The following is a 20977-nucleotide window of genomic DNA, read 5'->3' on the forward strand; positions in this document are numbered from 1 at the left end:
ATTCGGGTAACTGTGCGTGTTCTAGTCTACCCTTACACCTTATTACCCCGTTGTCCAGGTAAAGATTCAACTGGTGTACGAGAGCCTGTTTTGGTTTTCTTACCTCCTTCATCAAACTCTTGTATTCCTCTTGGAAATATTCTCTCTGTATGACGGCAATGGTCTTATTCTTTGCCTCTTGGAGTTCTTCCAAGGTCAGTTCACCATGCCTCTTCATACAGATTGAACTCCTACAATTATTAAAAAATTGTAGGATCCATGCTGTGGTCCTATAGACTTTTTTAACTTTGCTGAATCTCTCCCAATTCAGTGAGTGAGTATTACCATTCAGGTTGTCCCCTACAATATTGACCAAAATGTTCTCTTCCCTACCCTGCACAAGTGATCCACCAACCCATGACCTATCTACTGGTCAAAAGGAATTTTTTAACCAAGGGGGTCCCTCCCACCAGAAAGAACTATCCAAGATCATTTCTGCCCTTTTCCCACGTGTCAAACAGTCACTGGGATTATCATCTGTAGGCACATAGGACAAGACTGCCTCTGGAATTAAAGAGTTTATTTCCTGTACTCTATTTTTCACAAACACAGGGAGAACACTTTTCGATACTAGCCAACTTAGGGCGACTCTACTGTCTGACCAAACGAACAGTTCGGCAAACTCATCCTTCTCAAAGGATTCTTTAATAAATTTAGCCATTCTCGCTGCTAGCAATGCCATCAATTCAAGTTTCGGAACAGTAAATTATTTAATAGGCGTTACTCTTGCCTTTGCCATCATTAAATAAGAGTTTTTGTTCTTTACTCTATAAGCTAAACAACCATATGCTGACTCACTGGCATCTCAGAATATGTGTAAGGAATCCCCCTTTCCTAGACTAGTATTCCTAGGAAAGAAAATATCAAAACATTTTTCTGTGTCTTCAGATAACTCAACCCATTGGTTCTGTAACGGGTCTGGTAGTTGTTCATCCCAATCTAGTTGTTCATCCCAATCTAGTTGTTACTTCCACAAATTCTGCAGGTATATCCTTGCCTAAAACTGCAGTAGAACTTTGAGCGGGCCAGCTGTCATATGTGGTCTCGTCCACAAACAATCATTCAAGCTCAATCCACCTTTCCCCTGTCTAACCAAACAGTCAAATACTATCCTAATAGGGGTTGTTGCACTGTCCTTCTTAATGCCATGCTTTGCCAAGAAATGACAGTCTTCTGTTTTAAAACATTCCACTCTCTCTATGAATCTCCTATCCTCTTGATCCTCCAGGATTTTCTGATAGTGTTCTATATACTGAGTGTCTTTCTGAAACTTGACACACTTTTGTTTTAATCTGTTTAAAGCCATCCCAAAGTTGGTAGTTAATCTGTTTTTATTGCCTTTCCAAGGCAATGCCACAACATACTGTCTGTCAATTTCAGAATAAGTTATAGCACTCTCAAAGTTCTTTAATACCTTCTGTTCCTGTTCCGTTATTTCACTGCAGTTAATACCTAAATGATCCAAACTCCATAAACTTTCAAGATCTTCCCTTGGATCCTTTAATTGAGTAGCCCCTTCAGCCATAATTATGTCGTCGGTTTCCACTGCCAGTTTTAAAATGGAAACATGATTCTCTTTTTTTGGGAGGAGAACTACATGTTCCAGTTACCACGTAACCAAATACGGTTGTTGGTAGCAATACTAAATTTTCAAATTTTCTAAACCCTGGGTGTAAGATGTTGTACACATTGTCAATCCCTATTAACAATTCAATATATGATTGCTTCTCTATGGGTAGATCAAAATCTTTATCAGCTAAGCTGATTTTTGTTTTACACAACGACCTTAAGTTCTTCTTAATGCCGAATTTCTTTGTATTTTCTGGTAGCTCGTCTACCACTATACAATCCATAATTATTAATCTACCCCGATGAAGTACAGTGATGTTCACCATTTCATATTCCTTAACTGGTGTAGTAGTTGAGTACCCTCTCAATGATATGTTTGCTAAGTAGTGGAGTCCTCAAGAGGATTTCTCTATAAATACGATCTTTCGGCACAGGTATCTAACAACCTCTTTGCAATAACAACCTTTTTACCTTTTAGGGTTATTGTGGCTGTAGGTAAGATCGAATTTCCTAGAATGTCTTATTTCCATGTCCGGTATTTGTCAAAGAGAGAGTTCAACTTGTACCTCACCTTAATTTTAGATTTATTTGGCTGCCTCGGGAATGGCTATAGCACTAAGGATGTCTAACAGTGCAAATCCATTATTACAACCTGCCTGTCACAGTCGGAACTGAAGTGTTAACTGGATAACACATGAAACACAAACCCAGAGCTCTGAGTCGTCTCTATCTTCCTCCTGGTTACATAAGATTTACAATGTGTCCATATGTGGCTGGTTTTTGCAAAGTGTACATCCTTAAAACCTGGCGCCTTGGCTTTGTTTGTACTTTCTTTAGGCCTTACTGGTGTTAGTTTTTGGTCTCACAGATTGCCGTTGTTCTACTTCGAAAGCAGATACCGTTGTCAATGTATTAGCTTTTGCTGTTTCAGTCTGTGGAAAACCCCTCAAATTGTGGTATTTCTTCTTCAAGATATTTTGTCAAGGTGTCAAATTTCAGCCAATCTTCTCCACACCTTCGTTTTATTATTTCACTTACACTACCTGATAGTTTGGTGTAGAGCAAGATGGTATATAATTCACTCAATTCCATTTTTTTCACTCTCCAATGATCTTATGCAGCATTCGAATTGCGTTCTAAACCCTTGTAGCAATTCTGCATCTGCCTTGGGAGTCTCAGTTGGGAAGAGTTTTCTAACTAAACACAACTTGATTTCATTTTTTCTGCCATAGGTCCCTTTTAACAAGTTATTTATCACCTTCTAATTTAAAACCAGATATCAGTTCCAGAGCCTCGCCTTCCAATAGGCCCTTTAGATAAGAAAACTTTTGTATATTCTCAAAATCAGTACCTTGGTGTACTGATACTTCATAAAGTTCCCAAAATGAATTCCATTCTGCTACATCACCATCAAAATGTTTGAGGTCTGATTTGGGTAACTTCACAGTAGCTTTAACAGGCGTTATCGGTGCACTAGGTTCACTTCTGACAGCTAGAAGACTCGTGATGGAGGAATTTAGTCTATGAATTTCAGTGCCTACCTTTACACTATATTCAGCTTGATTCATATTTTGGTCAGTTTGTTCTCCAGGATCTGTTAGATTCAATATTTCATTATCCAATTCCTGGACTTTCTGTAAATATTCCTTCAAGGAGTCTGTCAATGAAGAAATACTATTGATATCACCTGCATCAACAGTGGTTTCAACCTTTTTTGACCAGTTAGTTATCACAGACTTAAACCCCCCCCACCCCCATCTCCTCTTCAATTCTCCTAGGTCAGACATCTTAGCCTGTAATTTACCAACACCAAATGCCCAAGTTCCTAATTACTAAAAGTGTACAAACTGCCAACTCCAAAAAATAATATATATACAGCGTTAGCAAATATAATATTTAAAAGTAGACTAAACTTCATATCAATTAATGGTAGATCACTACCGGTTATATTGTATATATCAACAGGGTTTATTCCATATTAAATCTCACCCAAGTATCTTATCCATTTCAGGCTAGGCTATCATGTGACATTCCAATATGGCCGCCACCATCAGCTGGTCACGTCTTTATCTTTGTCGCCAAATATCACAACAATCCTTAAACTTTCATAAATTTTAACTATACCGATCTCTGATACAACAACCACTCACTGTAATCCTGGTCACGGCACCATTTTATTCCGACCATTCAGAATAAGAATAGCATTTCAAATCGTCTTTGTTGTATAGCCTAAACGATCTGAAACATACTGACCCAAATCGTAGCCTAAGTCTTATGCTACGACACCCAGGTTACTTCACTCTTATGTTAGTTTAAATTGTGATTATATTAATTCATTGCGTTGTGTATATTAACCAAACTAACAATATGAATTTACTATTGGCGTATTCAATTGTTCCTAGCTCGATGTACAGTTAGACTGGCGTACCTTAGCACTGTCTCTATTTCTCTACCCTCATCTAAAGTACACCTCAAGAAATTCTCCTTACATTTCGATATGCATATCTTCTAAAGAAAGTTTCCCTAATTGTACGGAATACTTAAATGGATTTGTATTACCGACAATTATGGCTGCATTCTTGAGTCCCCCACCAGCTTGAACCACAACGTTAAAGCTATGAACCGACCGACTTCACGGCCATCTTTGACCGAAACCAAACCTCTGACTAACTACCATACAGCAAGTTCAACAACCAATATCGGTTGTTAAGGGAATTTACAAGTATATTTACAATTAAACACACGAAACAGCTAAGACAACGTTTTTCACTACTAAATACAAACAATGAAACATAATATCCTTCTTCTACATAATACGCATTTCCACTTTACGTAAATTTAAAGAGAATACATAAAACTATACCACAGCTTGCGGAAAAGTACAATCTCTCTTGTCGAAGTTTCGACAGTAATGACAGGAGTGAAAACTGTGAGGGCAAGCTATTATTTACCTACTTAATATCAAACAAATGTAACATGATTTATATTGTTATGCATGGAAAAGAAAATATATTGGAATCAGTTTGAATGAGGAACATATTGTTACAATCACTTTTATTAATATGCTTTAGATATACAAATAAAACGTCTAACACTACAGTATACATAATTTATTTACAAAATGTCTTCATTGTCACTCTCGAGGATGAGGTCATCATCCCCGTCCTCATCGTCGCTAGCGATGTCAATGATGACTGGTTCCACGCTTTCATGGCTACTGTCTAACAGCTCCTGCCCACACTTCTGGGGTGGCCAAGTAACTATTACCCACTATGGAAATAATTACCTATTCACGCTATAGTAAATCTTGCCACGAGTCATCTCACTTGTATGCAGTGGCAAGCCGTAGCACAAATGCAGTCTTGCAACCACTGGGACAATTCCATAACCTGCTGCCCATTATCGAATTTGTTGAAGCCTAGACTGTGTAAGTATATCCGTTCACTGCCTACCTGGTGGATGGGCGGAGCCTTATGACGTCTTATGTTTACATCACGAATTGTTTTAGGATCTTGTTTGTGATTTTCTTGGTTACGGCATTGGCGACTTCATTTTACTCTATAAATATCAAAACTATCGAACTCAGGTACTAGATAATACTTGCAAAAATTAGGTAGGGTTATAAAATATACACTTGCCAACTTTCGCCTTTATCCGATACTCTGATAAAAAGTTGTTGCCGAAAAACCGTGTTTCATCAGCTCCGAATCCCTTAGTAGTGTAGGTTACTTTCAATGTTTCCGCTACTGAAAATGTATATAATTATTTTTCATCGCGTTTGTTTGACCTAAAGATCCAGAATGGATATGGTTCATTGAATTACAAATGTACAAAGACTAGATAAGTCAGTATAACACCATTCATAGAAAGTTTTATTCATAACATCATGTGAACAACTGACATTCATTACAATTGTAATGTTAAAAATTTGGATAGTATACTATCATATACCTATGTTTAAAGTGTCCCTTAGAAGAAATAGTAACAGTAGTTACAAATGCAGATAGCCTTGGAAGTATAATTAGTGACATTCTTTGATCTAGTAACTTATGACTACAATATCACAGCAAAACGAAAAATAAAGTAAAAAAAAAAAACTGCGGGAAATTCTTCAAATACAATTGCCGTAATAATCATAATGTAAGTGACTTCATGTGCTTAGCAGACAGTTGGCAAATAGCACTTCTATAGGCTGTTCTCCGAAAGATTTGAGAGTGCAGTAGAACTTTTGTAGGGGAGTTTACAAATTCGTCTTCAATTAGAATGTTTCATGTAGCTGGTTTTATTAAGGATGACATCCGTTGTGTGATTTGGAATGTTATTAGAAGGAAATTTTTGCATCTTTGTGCATTCCCAAGGAATCATTAATGTCAAAGTGAACAAAAACTTGTGGGGACCGCTACCAAAAGTGACTTCACTCTTATACCTACTTACTATTATCTGCGCAAACACTTCTTACGCACATGAATTTGCACAATGCGTTTATGAATGAATTCATAGCATTAGTAAACTAACCGCGTCTAGCAGGGTCAGCAAAGGTCGCCTGTTGACCTTCATACCTGAGATTTTCACATCAGGTAATCAAGGCGGCCTCTCATTCTTGTTTTTAGCTTCGGTATTATTTTTGCGATGATGGACAGCTTTGGTGCACTGCCCATGACTAAATGCCTTGTCGCGCACGAAATTTTTTTTTTTTTTCGACGGTAAACGTATTACAAATAGGAAGAATAGACGTAACTGATGTTTTACGCATTTTGTATTCAGGATTTCGCTGTCATGCAGTCACCACAGATGGAGTGGACACTATTTTATAGTAATAATTGTGCGAGAATGTTGTTTTATACTTTGCTTGGAAGTGTCAGAGGAGGCCTTGGTCGCAGTTTCCTTTTTCTGCAGCCGTGTCCAAAGGAACTTACATCATAAAAGATATTCGAAGGAATGAGGATCATGAAAGGTATCCGGAGTGATTTGTATCATGGTCGAGTAAATTTTTGTGTACACTAAACGCTAAGTAGTCTGATACATGAACGGGACAAGAATAATCAAAATGGAAGGAGAAAGGAATTGCAGCAAAGCCAATAATCCTTGGGTGGAAAAACCGAATTGTCCAAAGATAAGCAGTTCATGAATGAAACAGCATTGGATTTGCCATTCGGCGAATGTATCGTAAAATGACAGCTCAAAACTGACTAGAAATAATTATGACAGTATTAACTGGAGCTGAACATGTGTCATTGGATCACGGATATACAGTAGTGACGTCTGCTACCCAGGACTTATCGGAAAGGAAATGAGTTGCGCTATGGTAACGATCAGAGAGCTACAAATCTTATTTGGCTGCAAGAAATGAATGGGCGTCCGTCCGGGCAGTCCAAACATTGGGTTGAATTGCTTCTCGTTTCTCAAGGACACTGCTTTTAAATATGTTTCCAGAGCGCTGCTTTGATTCTTTTTGACCAACGTTAATTGAACCGTTGGAAGAGTGCGCATTGTATTTTGTGCTTATTTTGAAATTTGTGTGTGTTTTTGCTTAATAAATAGTTAGGATGGTATTTGGTGTATTTTCATTCGTAGTATTGTTTAAATTTGAACATTTATTGGTTCATTTTATTGGTTTTCGTCAGGTACAAGAAACTGCTATACGCTGCATCCAAAAGAATGTCCGTAAGTTCATGGGAGTACGTGACTGGCCTTGGTGGAGGTTGCTTGTCCGTGTCACCCCCCTTCTCAACGTACACAGAACAGAAGAAGAACTCAGGGCAACAAAGGTAAGTTTCCATTTTTTCACGTTATTTTATTCAATAATTTGTTTTGCGTGTGTCAGAAGGTACCTTCTCGAAACTTCATTATTCTATATATTTATTCTGTTTCAAAGATACATATATCACTTCTTTGGAAATTCCAAAGCCATGTACACATTACCATGCAAATATGGGATAGTAGGATGGATTATGAGCGAAATTCGCAGGAAACCATTTCTGTAATCATTCACTGCCATTAGGCATGTCTTGGCAATACTGGTTGAGGTTCATATCATTATGAACCTCTCCCAGCGATTCCAAAGAAATCGCAGTATTGTATTTGGAACTTTCCATGGTCTTGAATTTGAGTTCCATTGCTTGAGGGTACAATCTTTTGCGTTCGCTTTTCCTTTTTTTCGAAAATTGTGTAGGACAGGCTTATGAGAAAGCATAAGTTGCTTGGTGGATTATCAGGGAAGTGCCTTCGTCTCTTACCTAATCTTTTCCTGCTGGGCGTTTTATTTCTAAATCCATCCTGACTGCCTTCCCCAGTTGTTGTGGTGTGGCAAACCTGGCCGATTTCATTTGCCTTACAATGTGTGCCGGCCTTACCTTACCTTATCGACCTGTTGCTTCCGGCGCTTTTTTTCGATGACATATGGACACTTTTATTTATACTTTCAACAGAATTTTGTTTAAATAATGATTTTTATAATGTTACTGTTATGAGTCTTTGTCAGTTTTGATACTGATTTTATATTGTTAATTTAAATTCTTTTGGGAGACATTGAGCTGAACCCAGGTCCTGTTGCTCATTACAGTAAGAAAAGTTGCAAAATACTTTACTCAAACATTCAGGGCTTAAGGTCAAATTTTCTTGATCTCAAGAGTTGTGTCTGTAACTACAACTTGATGTTTATATCTGACTCTTGTAAGTGGTAACAAGTCAGAGGTTGAGTTTTCAATCCCAGGGTTTGATGGCCCTTACTTTATTTATCGTTGTAACATCCCACATACACAAGGTATGGCTGTACACTTTAAGTCAGGACGACCTGTTTGTCAGAAAAGTTTGGAGTGTAGTTGCTTTGTTTCAAAATTTTCAGCAAGTTCTACGTTTACATATTTGCTTTTTACCGCACAGTCACAGGATTCAAAAGCCTCATTCGTTATTTGTGGAGAATGTAATGCAAAGCACAGTAAGTGGTTAAATTCAAATTCCACAGATCAACATGGCCAGTCTGCTCTTGAGTCCTCTGATTTTGTCCAGCTAATTGAAGAACCCACACACATTTCTGGTAATAGATTAGACCCCATATTCACAGATGTTCCAGCTATTGTGAAGTCCACGGTCTGTGAGTGAATATATAGGCACCTCTGATCATTACGCCATTGAGATGGACATATCTGTCAATCAGTATATTCCTAATGCCACCAATGGAAAAACGGTCTGGCTAAAATCCAGAGCCAATTGGGATCGCTTTATTGAAGCTTGTCAGGCACTTAATATTTCAGATGTGCAATTAGATCCTGATCCCAAGAAGTTAAATGAAATGCTGATGGCTATTTTAATAAGATATGTCCCTAGAAAGGTCATCAAATTGTGGACAAATGACCAGCCATGGTTTGACGATACATGGAGACGAGCCTACTTTGGCAAACAGACCAAATTCAATGCATGGAGGCGAAACTGATCAAATGAAAATTACACCATTTTTGTTGAGTCTCGCCGTACTGTGGATAAAACTTACCAAATAGCTGAGAAAAATTACAATAGTTCCTTGAAGAGGAAACTTGAAGGAATTATTCAGCCTCCTCTGTGGTGGACCAAATTGGTATCATCTTTCTTTGGGTCAGGTTCATCTTCCATTCCACCGCTACTAAAAGATGATGATAGTTTGGTTACTGGCCCCAGGGAAAAGGCTGAACTGTTTCATCAAGCTTTTGAAGCTAAACAATTAGCTGAGGATGCCCCTCCCCCTGATCTTTGTCATCCTGAACCTATTGTTAAAGAATTTGCATTTCTCGCCAGGGAAATTTCTGGATAATCTGTATAACCGGGATGGAGAACATGCTGATGGTTTCTCCCCTTTGTTTTTTAGAAAAGTTTCTAGTGTGTTGTCTCTCAAGATTAGTAGATTCTATAGATTTTTATGTCGACGTATTATCTTGCTGATGACATCTCTGCAGACTGCAGTGACTACAGGCCAATCTCTATTCTCCCTGTGCTCTCCAAAGTTGCAGAAAAACTTATTTGTAAGCCACTGTATAAGGATGTGGAATCTAAAGGATTGTTAGCTGATAGTACAATATGCATATAGGAAGCAACTAGATACCTGCAATGCTCTTTTAGACTTGACATGTCATTTGCAAGAGAACCTTGATAAGGGTTTTGAGTGTCGAGTATTTCAAATAGATTTTAGTGCTGCTTTTGATTCAGTAAATCATAAGGCACTTATTTATAAACTTCAGATCTTGGAGTGGGTCGATATTTTTACTTCAAGATTTCCTTGCAGGTAGGCAGCATTGAGTTTCTGTGGGTGGAATCGTTAGTGAGCCAAGACCTATTTTGTCTGTAGTTCCACAGGGTAGTTCTGGTTGTTGGCCTGGAAAACAAGATTTTTCAGTATGCCGATGATGCAACACTTGTGGGTGTTGGAAAGTCTCCACTTACGAGAAATGAAACTGCCCTCAGCCTCAGTCGGGACGTGGACTGGATCAGGGAATGGTGTAGTCGAAGGAGTATGAGGCTGAACTCCAGTAAAACGAAAACACTATTGATCAGCAGGTCTCGTACAGATTTCCCACCCCATTCTCCCCTGTAGGTGGATGGAACTTTGCCGAATGAGTCTGAAACTTTAACTATTCTAGGTGTAACTTTTGACTCATATAACTTTTGAGAAACATCTAATGAAAGTTTCAGCAAATGCCGCCATGAAAGTTAGGTATTGTTCGTAAGGCCTCATATATTTATAACAGTGATAAAATCAAGTCAGCCTGTTTTAGGTCATTTGTCCTTCACTAGAATAATGTTCTCCGGTGTGGATGACTTCTTCTGCCAGAGATTTATCTCTTTTAGATAGAGTGGCTCGTGGCGGTAGGTTTCTGTTTCCTCATTGGAACAATATTGGTGTTGCTATTGTAACATCAAATCAACATGCAAAAAGAAAACATTCAAGAAAAGAAAATAATGATAACCATGCCTTCTTTGATTGGAAAATATTTTTCACGAAAGGGGAGTAGATAGAGCAGATGAAAACGTAAGCAAATATCGAATTGCTGTCAGGGGAAAGAAATGGTATTTCCCTATTTCCTCTCACTTGAGAAATGTCTGCATGAATAATGCTTGGTTATTTGCTAGAGCAGGAAGATGCGGAGAGGATTTATTGTATTGCATGCATTCTGTGGCCAAACATTGGTTAACAATATACGGTGTTGCACATCTACATCGAGGGAGACAAAGGTTAGCTGTACTTGCAAATTGCTGTAAGGAACACTATCTTAGATATTTTGACATTGATCATAATATAGTTAAAGGAGGCAGAGGTCACAGGTGCATACAGTGCAAAAGCCAAACTGTTTACATCTCTGCCAAACGCAGCATTCCAGAGACTGCACGTGTAGTGCTCTGCTGCTTACCATATCAAGGAAAATCTACTGATGTGTACAGTTGTTTTCGCATATCTTTTTATTGATATTTGATATCAACCTTTGTATGAATGAATTCAGTCAGTCAAAGGGACCGCATGTATGAATACAGATACCTGTTATTCTATCATAAACATGGAAATTGTTTAATTTTAATTCACCTTATTATTGGTGAAAACTTCTCATTTAATTGTTCTTTCTTCACAAGATCATAAAATTGGAAAAAAATGTATCTGAGTAGATGTGTAACAGTGCAAAGTAAATTTGCCTTGCAAAGGGTTTATGTGTCACCTTTTACTAGTAAGTATAAATGATATTTGGCTTGTAGTTTAAGAGAATTGTGTGAGCGTAGTATGAGTTATCTGCTCACAAAGAACTGGTAACTCAATTTTTATCAAGTCACTGTGTTCCCACCATTGCATTTTTGCAATCTCTATGACGGCTAGGATGCCTATGGTTGCTTTTTTTGCAATATTCTCCAAATTTATGCCTTCAAATAGAATTCTGAAGCGAGTTCATAGTTTACCCAACTAATATCCATCATATGTAAAATTGATTCAAAACATCGTTTTTTTACTCTCGGCATAAAAGGACAAACCATAAACATTCATGTTTTTACTTGAACATTTTTAATTTTTTGTTTTGTTTTAGAAGTATCACCAACAGACGTTTTTTTTGTTTTTTTTCAAAAACATCCTTTTTACACTGCGTGGCTCATTTTGCCTTATTAGCTTCTTTCGGTAGTGTCAATGTGCTCATTACTCTTCCTTATTATGCAGCTGCTCTAGCTACTGTTACAATTATATTTTTATTGTCTTTGTTTTTGTTGAGTAAATCAACATCAGAGTAAAGTTTAGTATTTTTCATTATCAAAGTTTTTCACAGTGAACTTGAATTTAATATAGAATACTGACAAACAGTTTTCTAATAAGTGTGCCGGGGACTTCTACCTGGCAGGGGTGCCTCGGACCAGAAAATGTTAGGAACTGGTACAGAGGATAAATTGCTGGAGCAATAAGGTTTTATGATGGAAGGGAAAAATATAAGAGTTTGTTGGTGTATGAGTGAATGGGTTGGGATAAAAATGGTCTTAAAACTAAGGTGATACATCTCCATGGCTGTGTAATATCTTCACGGATATGGGTGCAAAGTTGTAGGCTGAATGGAGTGTGTGAAAGGATTGATGTCTGGTGATACAATACTGATAGGGGACCGTGAGAAGATAGTGTAGAGATCAGTGAAAGTTTGCAAGAGGAGAAATTTTAGAGTAAATGTGAGATGGAGGAATGTTATGAGGGTAAGAGGGAAGCAGAGTTATAGAGCAGCAAATGTTGATATGGACAGCAAGTGAATGGCAGTAGATTCTGATAACTACTGTATATTTGGAGCAAATACTTTAGATAATGGTAGTATAAGAGAAGTGGTTATCAACAGAATAGGTAAAGCATGAAAAGTAGCAGGATGCATTCAAAACATTGTGAAGAAACTTTTGAGTGCTTCTGGCTGCTAAATTTGGAATATGTTAAACAATTTTTGGATTAATTCTCTTCTGTAAAAGTGATGTATACATATACAGTGGACCCCCGCCTATTTGTGGTTCTGGATTCGTGGCTTCACTTATTTGCGAATTTTTATGTGCAGCCTATCTCTAGATCATTTGCGGAAAAGCACGCCTACTCACGAATTTTTTCGTAGAGCAATATTCTGTCTTTTCATATTATTTTCGTGACTAAATACTGTACTGTACATACATATACATTTCTTAAGATAAAATCATGATTTACTGTACTAATTTTAAATATTAATATTAAGTTTGATAAGATTACAGTAAACAATAAGATTAAATAATGCAGTAATAATAATACAGTAATACTGTATACTGTAAGTAAGTATACCTTAGTTTTACCAGACCACTGAGCTGATTAACAGCTCTCCTAGGGCTGGCCCGAAGGATTAGACTTATTTTACGTGGCTAAGAACCAGTTGGTTACTTAGCAACGGGACCTACAGCTTACTGTGGAATCCGAACCACATTATAGCGAGAAATGAATTTCTATCACCAGAAATAAATTCCTCTAACTCTTCATCAGCCGGCCGCGGGAATTGAACTCCGGCCCATCGAATGACAGTCTGAAGCTCTACCGAGTCGGCCAACAAAGGGCTACTGTATACTGTAACTGTAATAATACGTACAGTAACTGTATGTACTAATTTTCAAATAATAATAAGATTAATAATATTAAATAATCATGTACAGTAATAATAATATTAATAGTAGTAATAAGATTAAATAATAATAATACTCTTAAGGACCCTGGGGTTTGTTGCTTTGTAAATTAGGGTAAGCCTACTCTTGTGGGCCTTGAACCTGAAGGCTTTGGCTTTGTCCTTCATGAGGTATGCCCATGAAGGCATCTTCTTCTAGAACAAGCCAGTCTCGTCCATATTGAACACCTGTTGTGGATGGTAGCCCTAGTCCCTGATGATTATCTTGAAGGTCTTGGGATATTTCGTGGCCACTTCCGTGTCTGCCGAATCTGCTTCCCTATGCAGAGAAACACTCTCTCGAGTTGAAACCGCTTCAGAAAACGATGGAACCGCCCTTTGCTGGCCTGAAAACCTTCAGGAGCCGACAGTGGTCCCACTTAGGGCTCTTCCTCTTCCGCAGGTTTGTTGAAGCCTGTGTTGCCACCTTCCTCTGCGTCACCACCTTCCCTAACAGTTGAAAACTGCTGGTAGAGTTGTTGTGCCTGTTCGCGATTGATGTTGGTGTTGAAGGGTATGTTCTTCTTACAGCCGTCCTTTATCTAATAAGCCAATGCTAATTCCATCTTAACAATTGTTTTATCACACACTGTTGACTCTGTTTTTGCACTACCGAAGAAGCTAGCACTCATGGCCTTCATCTCAGCCTCTTTCTTCTTGATGTAGAGTACTGTATTCTCATCTACGCCAAAATGGCGTATCTCTTGCCTTCTTTTAACATATCCAGAAGTTTTAATTTCTCCTCAAGTGTCATGACCTACTTCTGGTACTTAGGCTGTTTGCCAGAACCTCAGAAGGAGCAGGGCGTTTAGGAGGCATCTTAGGGCACCATTAAGAAGATACATAAATATTAAAAATAACACACAAAGATACACAAAGTACAGATTATCAGTGACACTGTCAAACAGCATAGGTCTACACTATGAAATGACAGATATGTGGGCTCTTGCAGCCCATCTCCATGAGACAAAGTCTTGGGGGGTACAGCCAATCAGCCCCAAGGTAAATGAATCGGACTCCTGGATTGGCTGCTTTTTAAACTACAGCCAATAGCATGTCGAGTAGAATTGCTCCTGGGTATACAGCATCCCAAGATGCATTTTCTTTCGCTAAAGCTTTGTGGATCACTTGGCTTGGGTAGAAAATTTGCTAAGAAAAAATACATGTTAATGATATTTTGCTGTGTTTACATTAATATATTACAGTATTGTAATATTTGAAAAAATAGTAAATCTTTTCTTATCATAAAAAATGTATTTAGTCATGAAAATATAACATGAAAATAGAACGACTGACGGTTCCACAGATGTAAACATGGTCCCTTCGTTCTACAAACTACCTACATGTTTTAGATATGCTCTACTATTATAGTGCTCACACGTTGACGCTACACACACCTACACCGCAACCGCCATTATCCTGTGACAAGGAACCTGCAAACGAAACACGCTGACTAAAGAAACACAACTCCTCTTGTACGAATTTCATACATATCTCTTCCTTATTATTATTGTCACATTTTATGTATTATTGCCATTGTATGTATTGCACTGCCAGTTTTCCAACCATGTATGTATGACCTTCAGTTTAATAGCCTGTACCATTTTATATGTATATTTCTATTTATATATCTGTGTACAAACACAAATGCTTGTACTTAATCCCTATTTCTACCTGTCAGAGGTTAGAAGCTACTTCGTGGCTTGCACGAGCCCTTGGCCTGTGTAAATAAATTAGTAAGCTATAGACTGAATCTTACTTGTACCTCACCTCACATTGGTGACCCGTGGAGATGCCCGACCAAGCCAGAAGCAACGATACCAGCCTCACAAATGAGAACCTCACGACTGCCTCTATACGCCTACTACCATTCATGCCCCACAACCAGAGGCATGGTTCTTAAGGGTGGAAACAATCTTCTGCACAAAGAAGATCACCTCGGCAACTCGCAGAGCAGATGTCGTCCTCGAATTCTTACCCGATGATGTCTTCAAGCAAATAGCAGGATGGCTCGAGGAACTACAAGCTCCCGTCACTTCGAACTACTGAAGGATCAGGTGAAGTCATCCTTCAGCAGCCACCTGCCCAAATAGCCAAGAAGTTCCTCAACCATGGGGTGGCACCTATAGGAGACGTGCATAAGCAACTGCGGTGGCTCATTATGCTGCCTGCCAAGGGCGACCAACCTGAGCCATCCTTAGACCTCGTGAGGGAGGTACTCCTCACAAAACTACTTGGCCAGACAGTAGCAGCCATGTCAAAAGCCTCCACTCTACCCATAGAAGATTTCCTGATCATGGTTGATGAAATCCACACGGCCCACAGAACAACGGATCCCTCGCAGCCAGCAGCAGCACCATGTCGGACCCAGCAGACAACAGACACGGAATCCAACAGTGACACAAGAGCCAGCTGCCCCCATTTACAAAAGAAACTTCCCCAAGCAAGCAAGTTATCAAGGGGAAGCCTAAGCAGAAAAAAATAAAAACCACCAGAGGGCATATCCCTGTTCCTACCTTTCAGAGGTCAGAAGCTACATTGTGGCTCACACGAGCCCTTGACCTGTGTGAATGTGTTGTAAATAGATTAGTAAGCTATAGACTCTGAATCTTACGTGTACTTCGCCTCACTCTATCATCCTAAAACTCTTTGATATTGTAAGAGCCCGACGCTGTCTCTTCCAAACACGTGTGTGTTCGTGTGTTCGTCAGTCGTCATCCATCGGAGTGGACAGGACAAAACAGGAGTGTCTCGTTTTCCTTCTCTACAGGAACGCGATTTCAACCATACAATATTTCCGTCTGTTTCTCCCTAAGCATTGTTGTCTTGATGTATGTACAATCACCACTGCTTGCATTGCCATGCAAGCATTCGAATCATGTTATTTTTGTTATAACTGAACTCTCACTTCTTCTTCTTCTTCTTTTAACGTGCTTTTTTCCCATTTTTGTATGGGGTAAGCACGATGTCTTCTTTTTTGAAGGACTTTTGATTTGGCTTTGGGGTAGACCTGTAGTCTCGATCGGCTGCCCTGCCTGACATCGCTTAGACCCCGGTAGCGTATGTTTCATGTATCATACCCGACCCAACGCCCTTTCTTCCCAGCAGCGAGAAGTTGTTGCACGGGTAGGGCGAGAGTTCGAGACGTGTGAGATGTTTGTTATGTTTTTAGAAGGTGTTGTAGTGGCTTTGTTTTGTGTGTGTATTTAGTCTGTAACACCCATTTGCTTTTTAAGCAAACCTATCCGTTGATTACATATATAATCCCGGGATGTCTACACGGATAGCAAAGTGTCTGCCTCTCTGATCAGTCGGCTGCGGATTTGAACCCGCGCCACAGACCTCTACGAAGTCCGAAGCTGCTGCTGTAACCGACTGAGCCATCGAGGCTCCATAACTGAACTCTCACTATGGATGTACAAAGAAATTGCTGATATTTCTCCACTTATCGAGAATTTATGACACTTGAATGAAAGTGCCATTTTTGAGAAAAAGCTTTCAAAGGAAAGGAGGCAGGGCCACAGCAGCAAAACAAATGTTCCCAGCTACCAACGAGGTCAATGCATTTCCCCTTCCCCCACCCAAAGGAAAATGCTTGATATTGAAGGAATTCAGCCCTTGCATTATCTTCTAATGTTGGATTGGAACCAATTACTCAGTACTGAACATGTTTTCTGACCATTTTCACCGTATCAGATACATTATAAACTTACCTTCCTTCCTTCTTGCTAGATACTACGAAAATTGATTAACTCTGAGTGTTTTGTATTTGTTACGTCCATATATCCTCTTGCATTGCAGCTTCCTCTCCTGCCATCTCTTACCTTGGCTGCTCTTGCTCCACAGCATCTGGCCATTGCTAGCTGTTGTTGCTAATTCCAGAAATATTTTTATCTACTGCAAAGGAATAAGTGTTTTCACACTAAGAGGGAACTGATGTATGTTTGCTTCATACTGCATATTATTTCTGGTTATTTGCATAGCTTACGCTATCATATTCTTAACACCACTGAAACTTGTAACTTTTCTTCTCTACTCCATCCTGGTGGATCTGCTGATTGCTCATCAGACTCCATTTTTATTCTTTTTTTTTCTAAGTAACTTATCTTTGAGGAATTCCAGTACTCCTTGCCCTTTTACTCTAGCCCCCTCCAAAATCCTATTTCCTCTTAAGGTTTGTAGGGGTCGTTGATTTTTAAAAGTTGACAAGACATCTGGCCTGTATCGAATTCGTTAGGGTTTTGTGGATAAAGTGGCTCAGTGCCTTTCTGTAGTGCCTGATCCTTAAGTCCTGCGCTTAGCCTTCTCTAAACACGCAATGTTTTAGCTACCCATAGGAAAGGAGACTAGTGTAATTCCTCTAATTACCATCCTATTCCTTTAACTTCTACAGCTTGTAAGAATTTGTAACTCAACTATTCATACTTTTTCCAGTAATTTGAATCTAAATGTTATTTTGACATGTTTGTTACTAATGTTTGGCTCCCTCCTCTACTGAACTTTGGACAGTCATTTGGTGTTATCTTGTTATTCCTAAGGCATTTAGCAGTAATATCTGGCATAAGGCTTGTTGCATAATTTTTCCTTTACTCTTTCCCTCTCTTAACATATTTCTAGTTTTAAGTAACCACCTTACTTGTCATAGGTGCAACATTTTCTCCTTTTCCATCTCAATATTTCCATCTGTTTTGCTGTCATATGACTCTGTTCTGTCATTATCTGAGATCTTCTGAAGTGTAGGCTATATATCTTCTATTCATGCTTTCTTATTCATTCACCCTCCAACCCCCCTTTGCTGTTCATATTCAGTTTTAGCTTTCAGTAAAAGAAACTATTGAGTCTGTCCGTCCGCACTTTTTCTGTCCGCCCTCAGATCTTAAAGTCTGCTGAGGCCAGAGGGCTGCAAATTGGTATGTTGATCATCCACCCTTCAATCATCAAACATACCAAATTCCAGCCCTCTAGCCTTAGTAGACTTTTTATTTTATTTAAGGTTAAAGTAAGGCATGATCGTGCGTTTGGCACCGCTATAAGTGCCAACAACACAGGCCACCACAAGGCCGTGGCAGCAAGTTTCATGGGTAGCGGCTGAGAGTTTCGTACAGCATCATACGTATTTTTTACTTGTTTAATTTTGTGTTAACTCTGATCGTGTGAGCTGGTCACACTGTCAGTTATAATACCCCAAGAAAGACAGTTTTTTTCTCTCTCTCTTTCCATCCAGTTCTCCAATTTTTTATGATAATGTCCAGTAACAATTTGGGTGTGAAGGTCACATATGAATTGCTGTGTAGAGGTCACTGAGATGAAATTGTTAATTCCGCATAAACAAAAATTAGGTATATTGTTTAAATGCCATAAGCTCTTTTCTTCCTAGCTGGTAAAACTTTATGTTGAGTCTCTCTCTCTCTCTCTCTCTCCCCCTCCCTCCCTCCCTCTGTGTGTGTGTGTGTGTGTGTGTGTGTGTGTGTGTGTGTGTGTGTAAACATGCATCCAATCTCTGTTTTACCAAGGTAAAAGGAGGAGGTCCTCCACCCACCCACCCACCATCTGGCCCCAAAGCTACTGTGAGGCTGCAGGTCACGCCTTCCAGTATTCACTCTGGAAATCAGTTATCCTCAGATTGCAGGGCTCAGTGACTGTTACTTTCCGTCATCTACCAAGCTTTTTTATATATAACCTTTCACCTAGTTACAGCATAGCTTGTCGTCGTGTAAAAGGGAAGTTTATCATTTTCTACGTCGATAAACCTAATCTTTTTTTTTCCTATTTTCTGTGGGCTACACTGGTTGCCAGTAGCACTGGCCATCATTATTAATGCCATGTTTAGTTTGTAATGCATTTGTGGTTTTAATGAAAAAAGATGACAAGTGTATCTCTACTTTTTACTCGTCTAAGCTTCAGTCATAATTCAATTTTTTGTTTTTATATTTTGTAGGATGAGCTGGAAATCCTTCGAGCTCGCTTGGATAAGGTGGAGAAGGAGCGTGGACATCTCAAGCACGAGAATGATAAATTGGAGGCAAGGGTAAGTACTGAGAAAACTATTATCTAAGAGATAAAAATCACATTAAAGAAGAGGCTTATGAGACCAAAATATGAAAATGTAGACGGTGCCACATGAAATACTTTCGTTTTGCTCTGAAACAAATCCCCGTTACTAGTGCTGAGCAATGAAAAAACCCATATTATACAGTATCAGTTTACCTCATATTTTTTATATTTATTTTATAAGGAAACACTTGAAAAGATGGAGATTATTAGTATGTATGTTTGCTTGGGAGAGAAAGGTCTGCGGTATTGTGTATAACGTATGCAGTGGTCTTCCAGCCCTGCCGACTACATTCGGTGTCTGCAGGAAGTGAGATGTCCATTTTCACTCTTCAGTGATAGTTTATAGCTTTTTGCTTGTTGCTCATGAAATTTTCAGAGACATCCAGAAAATTCACGGGTGAGTACTGTATATTTATACCTTTGTATTTTTCGGCTTCATATCAGCGGTTACGGTTGCATGACTTGTGAAACGCAATATCGCTGAGTAGCAGAAGGCTTGAAGAATATTCTAATTCTTTGCTTCTTTTTATTCTCGCAGATGTTCCATACACTTGCACGGAAGTCGTGTATATAGCATGTTCACGAATTTTCAAAATACATATATTGGTAAACAGCTTTCGAAATTATATGTAAACAAACAACCCGAAACTACCGATAATGTAAAGAAAGCTATTCTTGATTTACCTTTAACCTTTACTGGAACTCATAGTTACGATTTAAAAAAGGAATTAATTTCTGTTTTGTCCATTGGCAACCCTCAGCTAGATATCAAAATATATTTCACTTTGCAAATAAATTAGGTAATTTCTCTGAAATTAAAGACCCTATAAAAACAAGCCTTCGGTCCAATCTGATCTATAAATGGCAGTGTAGTGGTTGTGATGCCACTTACGTTGGAAAAACTACCAGATCAGCTTGGATGAGATGGTTTGAACACTTAGGTAAGTCATATCGTACAGGCAATTATCTTTCAAGGCCTAGTTACAGTGCAATTAGAGAACACAGCGAGGAGACTGGCCATTATCTACATATTCATGACTTTTCTTTTCTGTTTTAACCACTGCTCAGTTTTCTACAAACCTCGACATCTTAGAAGTTCTATATTCCGTCAGGATGAAACCTTCTTTGGCTAGAAATGTGGCTGTAACCTCACTTTTGTGTTTTTAGTCTGTCTTTTACTGGTTTGTATATTGATTGGTGCATTTGTTTTTGTGACTTAAATTTTGTATTTTGCTTTATTTTATCTTATACATTATTTATTTTGATTAACCATCTTTTCAACACATTCTTATAATTTTTATGGTAATTTTGCTGTATTATTTCAAATTTTATTATAGGAATTGTAATGTCATTTTACTTTTGAAGGTTGATAATGAGTGAGAGTACTGCTCGAAACATGTCCCATTAAAGTTGTGTAAAACGCTGTTCCATGCTTTGGCCTTCATTGGTGTCCTTACTGATATGCACTTCCTGCTGGTGTATCCATCACTAAATATATATATATATATATATATATATATATATATATATATATATATATATATATATATATATATATATGTATGTATATATATATATATATATATATATATATATATATATATATATATATATATATATATATATATATATATATATATACTCTATATATATACACATGTATA

At 38.4% G+C, this 20977-nt stretch overlaps 1 protein-coding gene across 7 annotated transcripts in view; it reads left to right on the forward strand.

Moving 5' to 3' along the window:
• The window catches only part of LOC136842602 (unconventional myosin-XVIIIa-like), a 1295621-nt gene that overhangs the window by 987351 nt on the left and 287293 nt on the right, over window positions 1-20977 (forward strand). For all 7 annotated transcript variants that reach the window (XM_067110180.1, XM_067110181.1, XM_067110182.1 and 4 more), the window contains 2 exons: window positions 7233-7376; window positions 19198-19287. In XM_067110180.1, coding sequence (XP_066966281.1) covers window positions 7233-7376; window positions 19198-19287 — 234 coding nt within the window. The remainder of the gene's footprint in view (window positions 1-7232; window positions 7377-19197; window positions 19288-20977) is intronic.

Source organism: Macrobrachium rosenbergii, chromosome 10 (assembly GCF_040412425.1).
Source record: "Macrobrachium rosenbergii isolate ZJJX-2024 chromosome 10, ASM4041242v1, whole genome shotgun sequence".
In the NCBI taxonomy this organism is placed as follows: Eukaryota; Metazoa; Arthropoda; class Malacostraca; order Decapoda; family Palaemonidae; genus Macrobrachium; species Macrobrachium rosenbergii.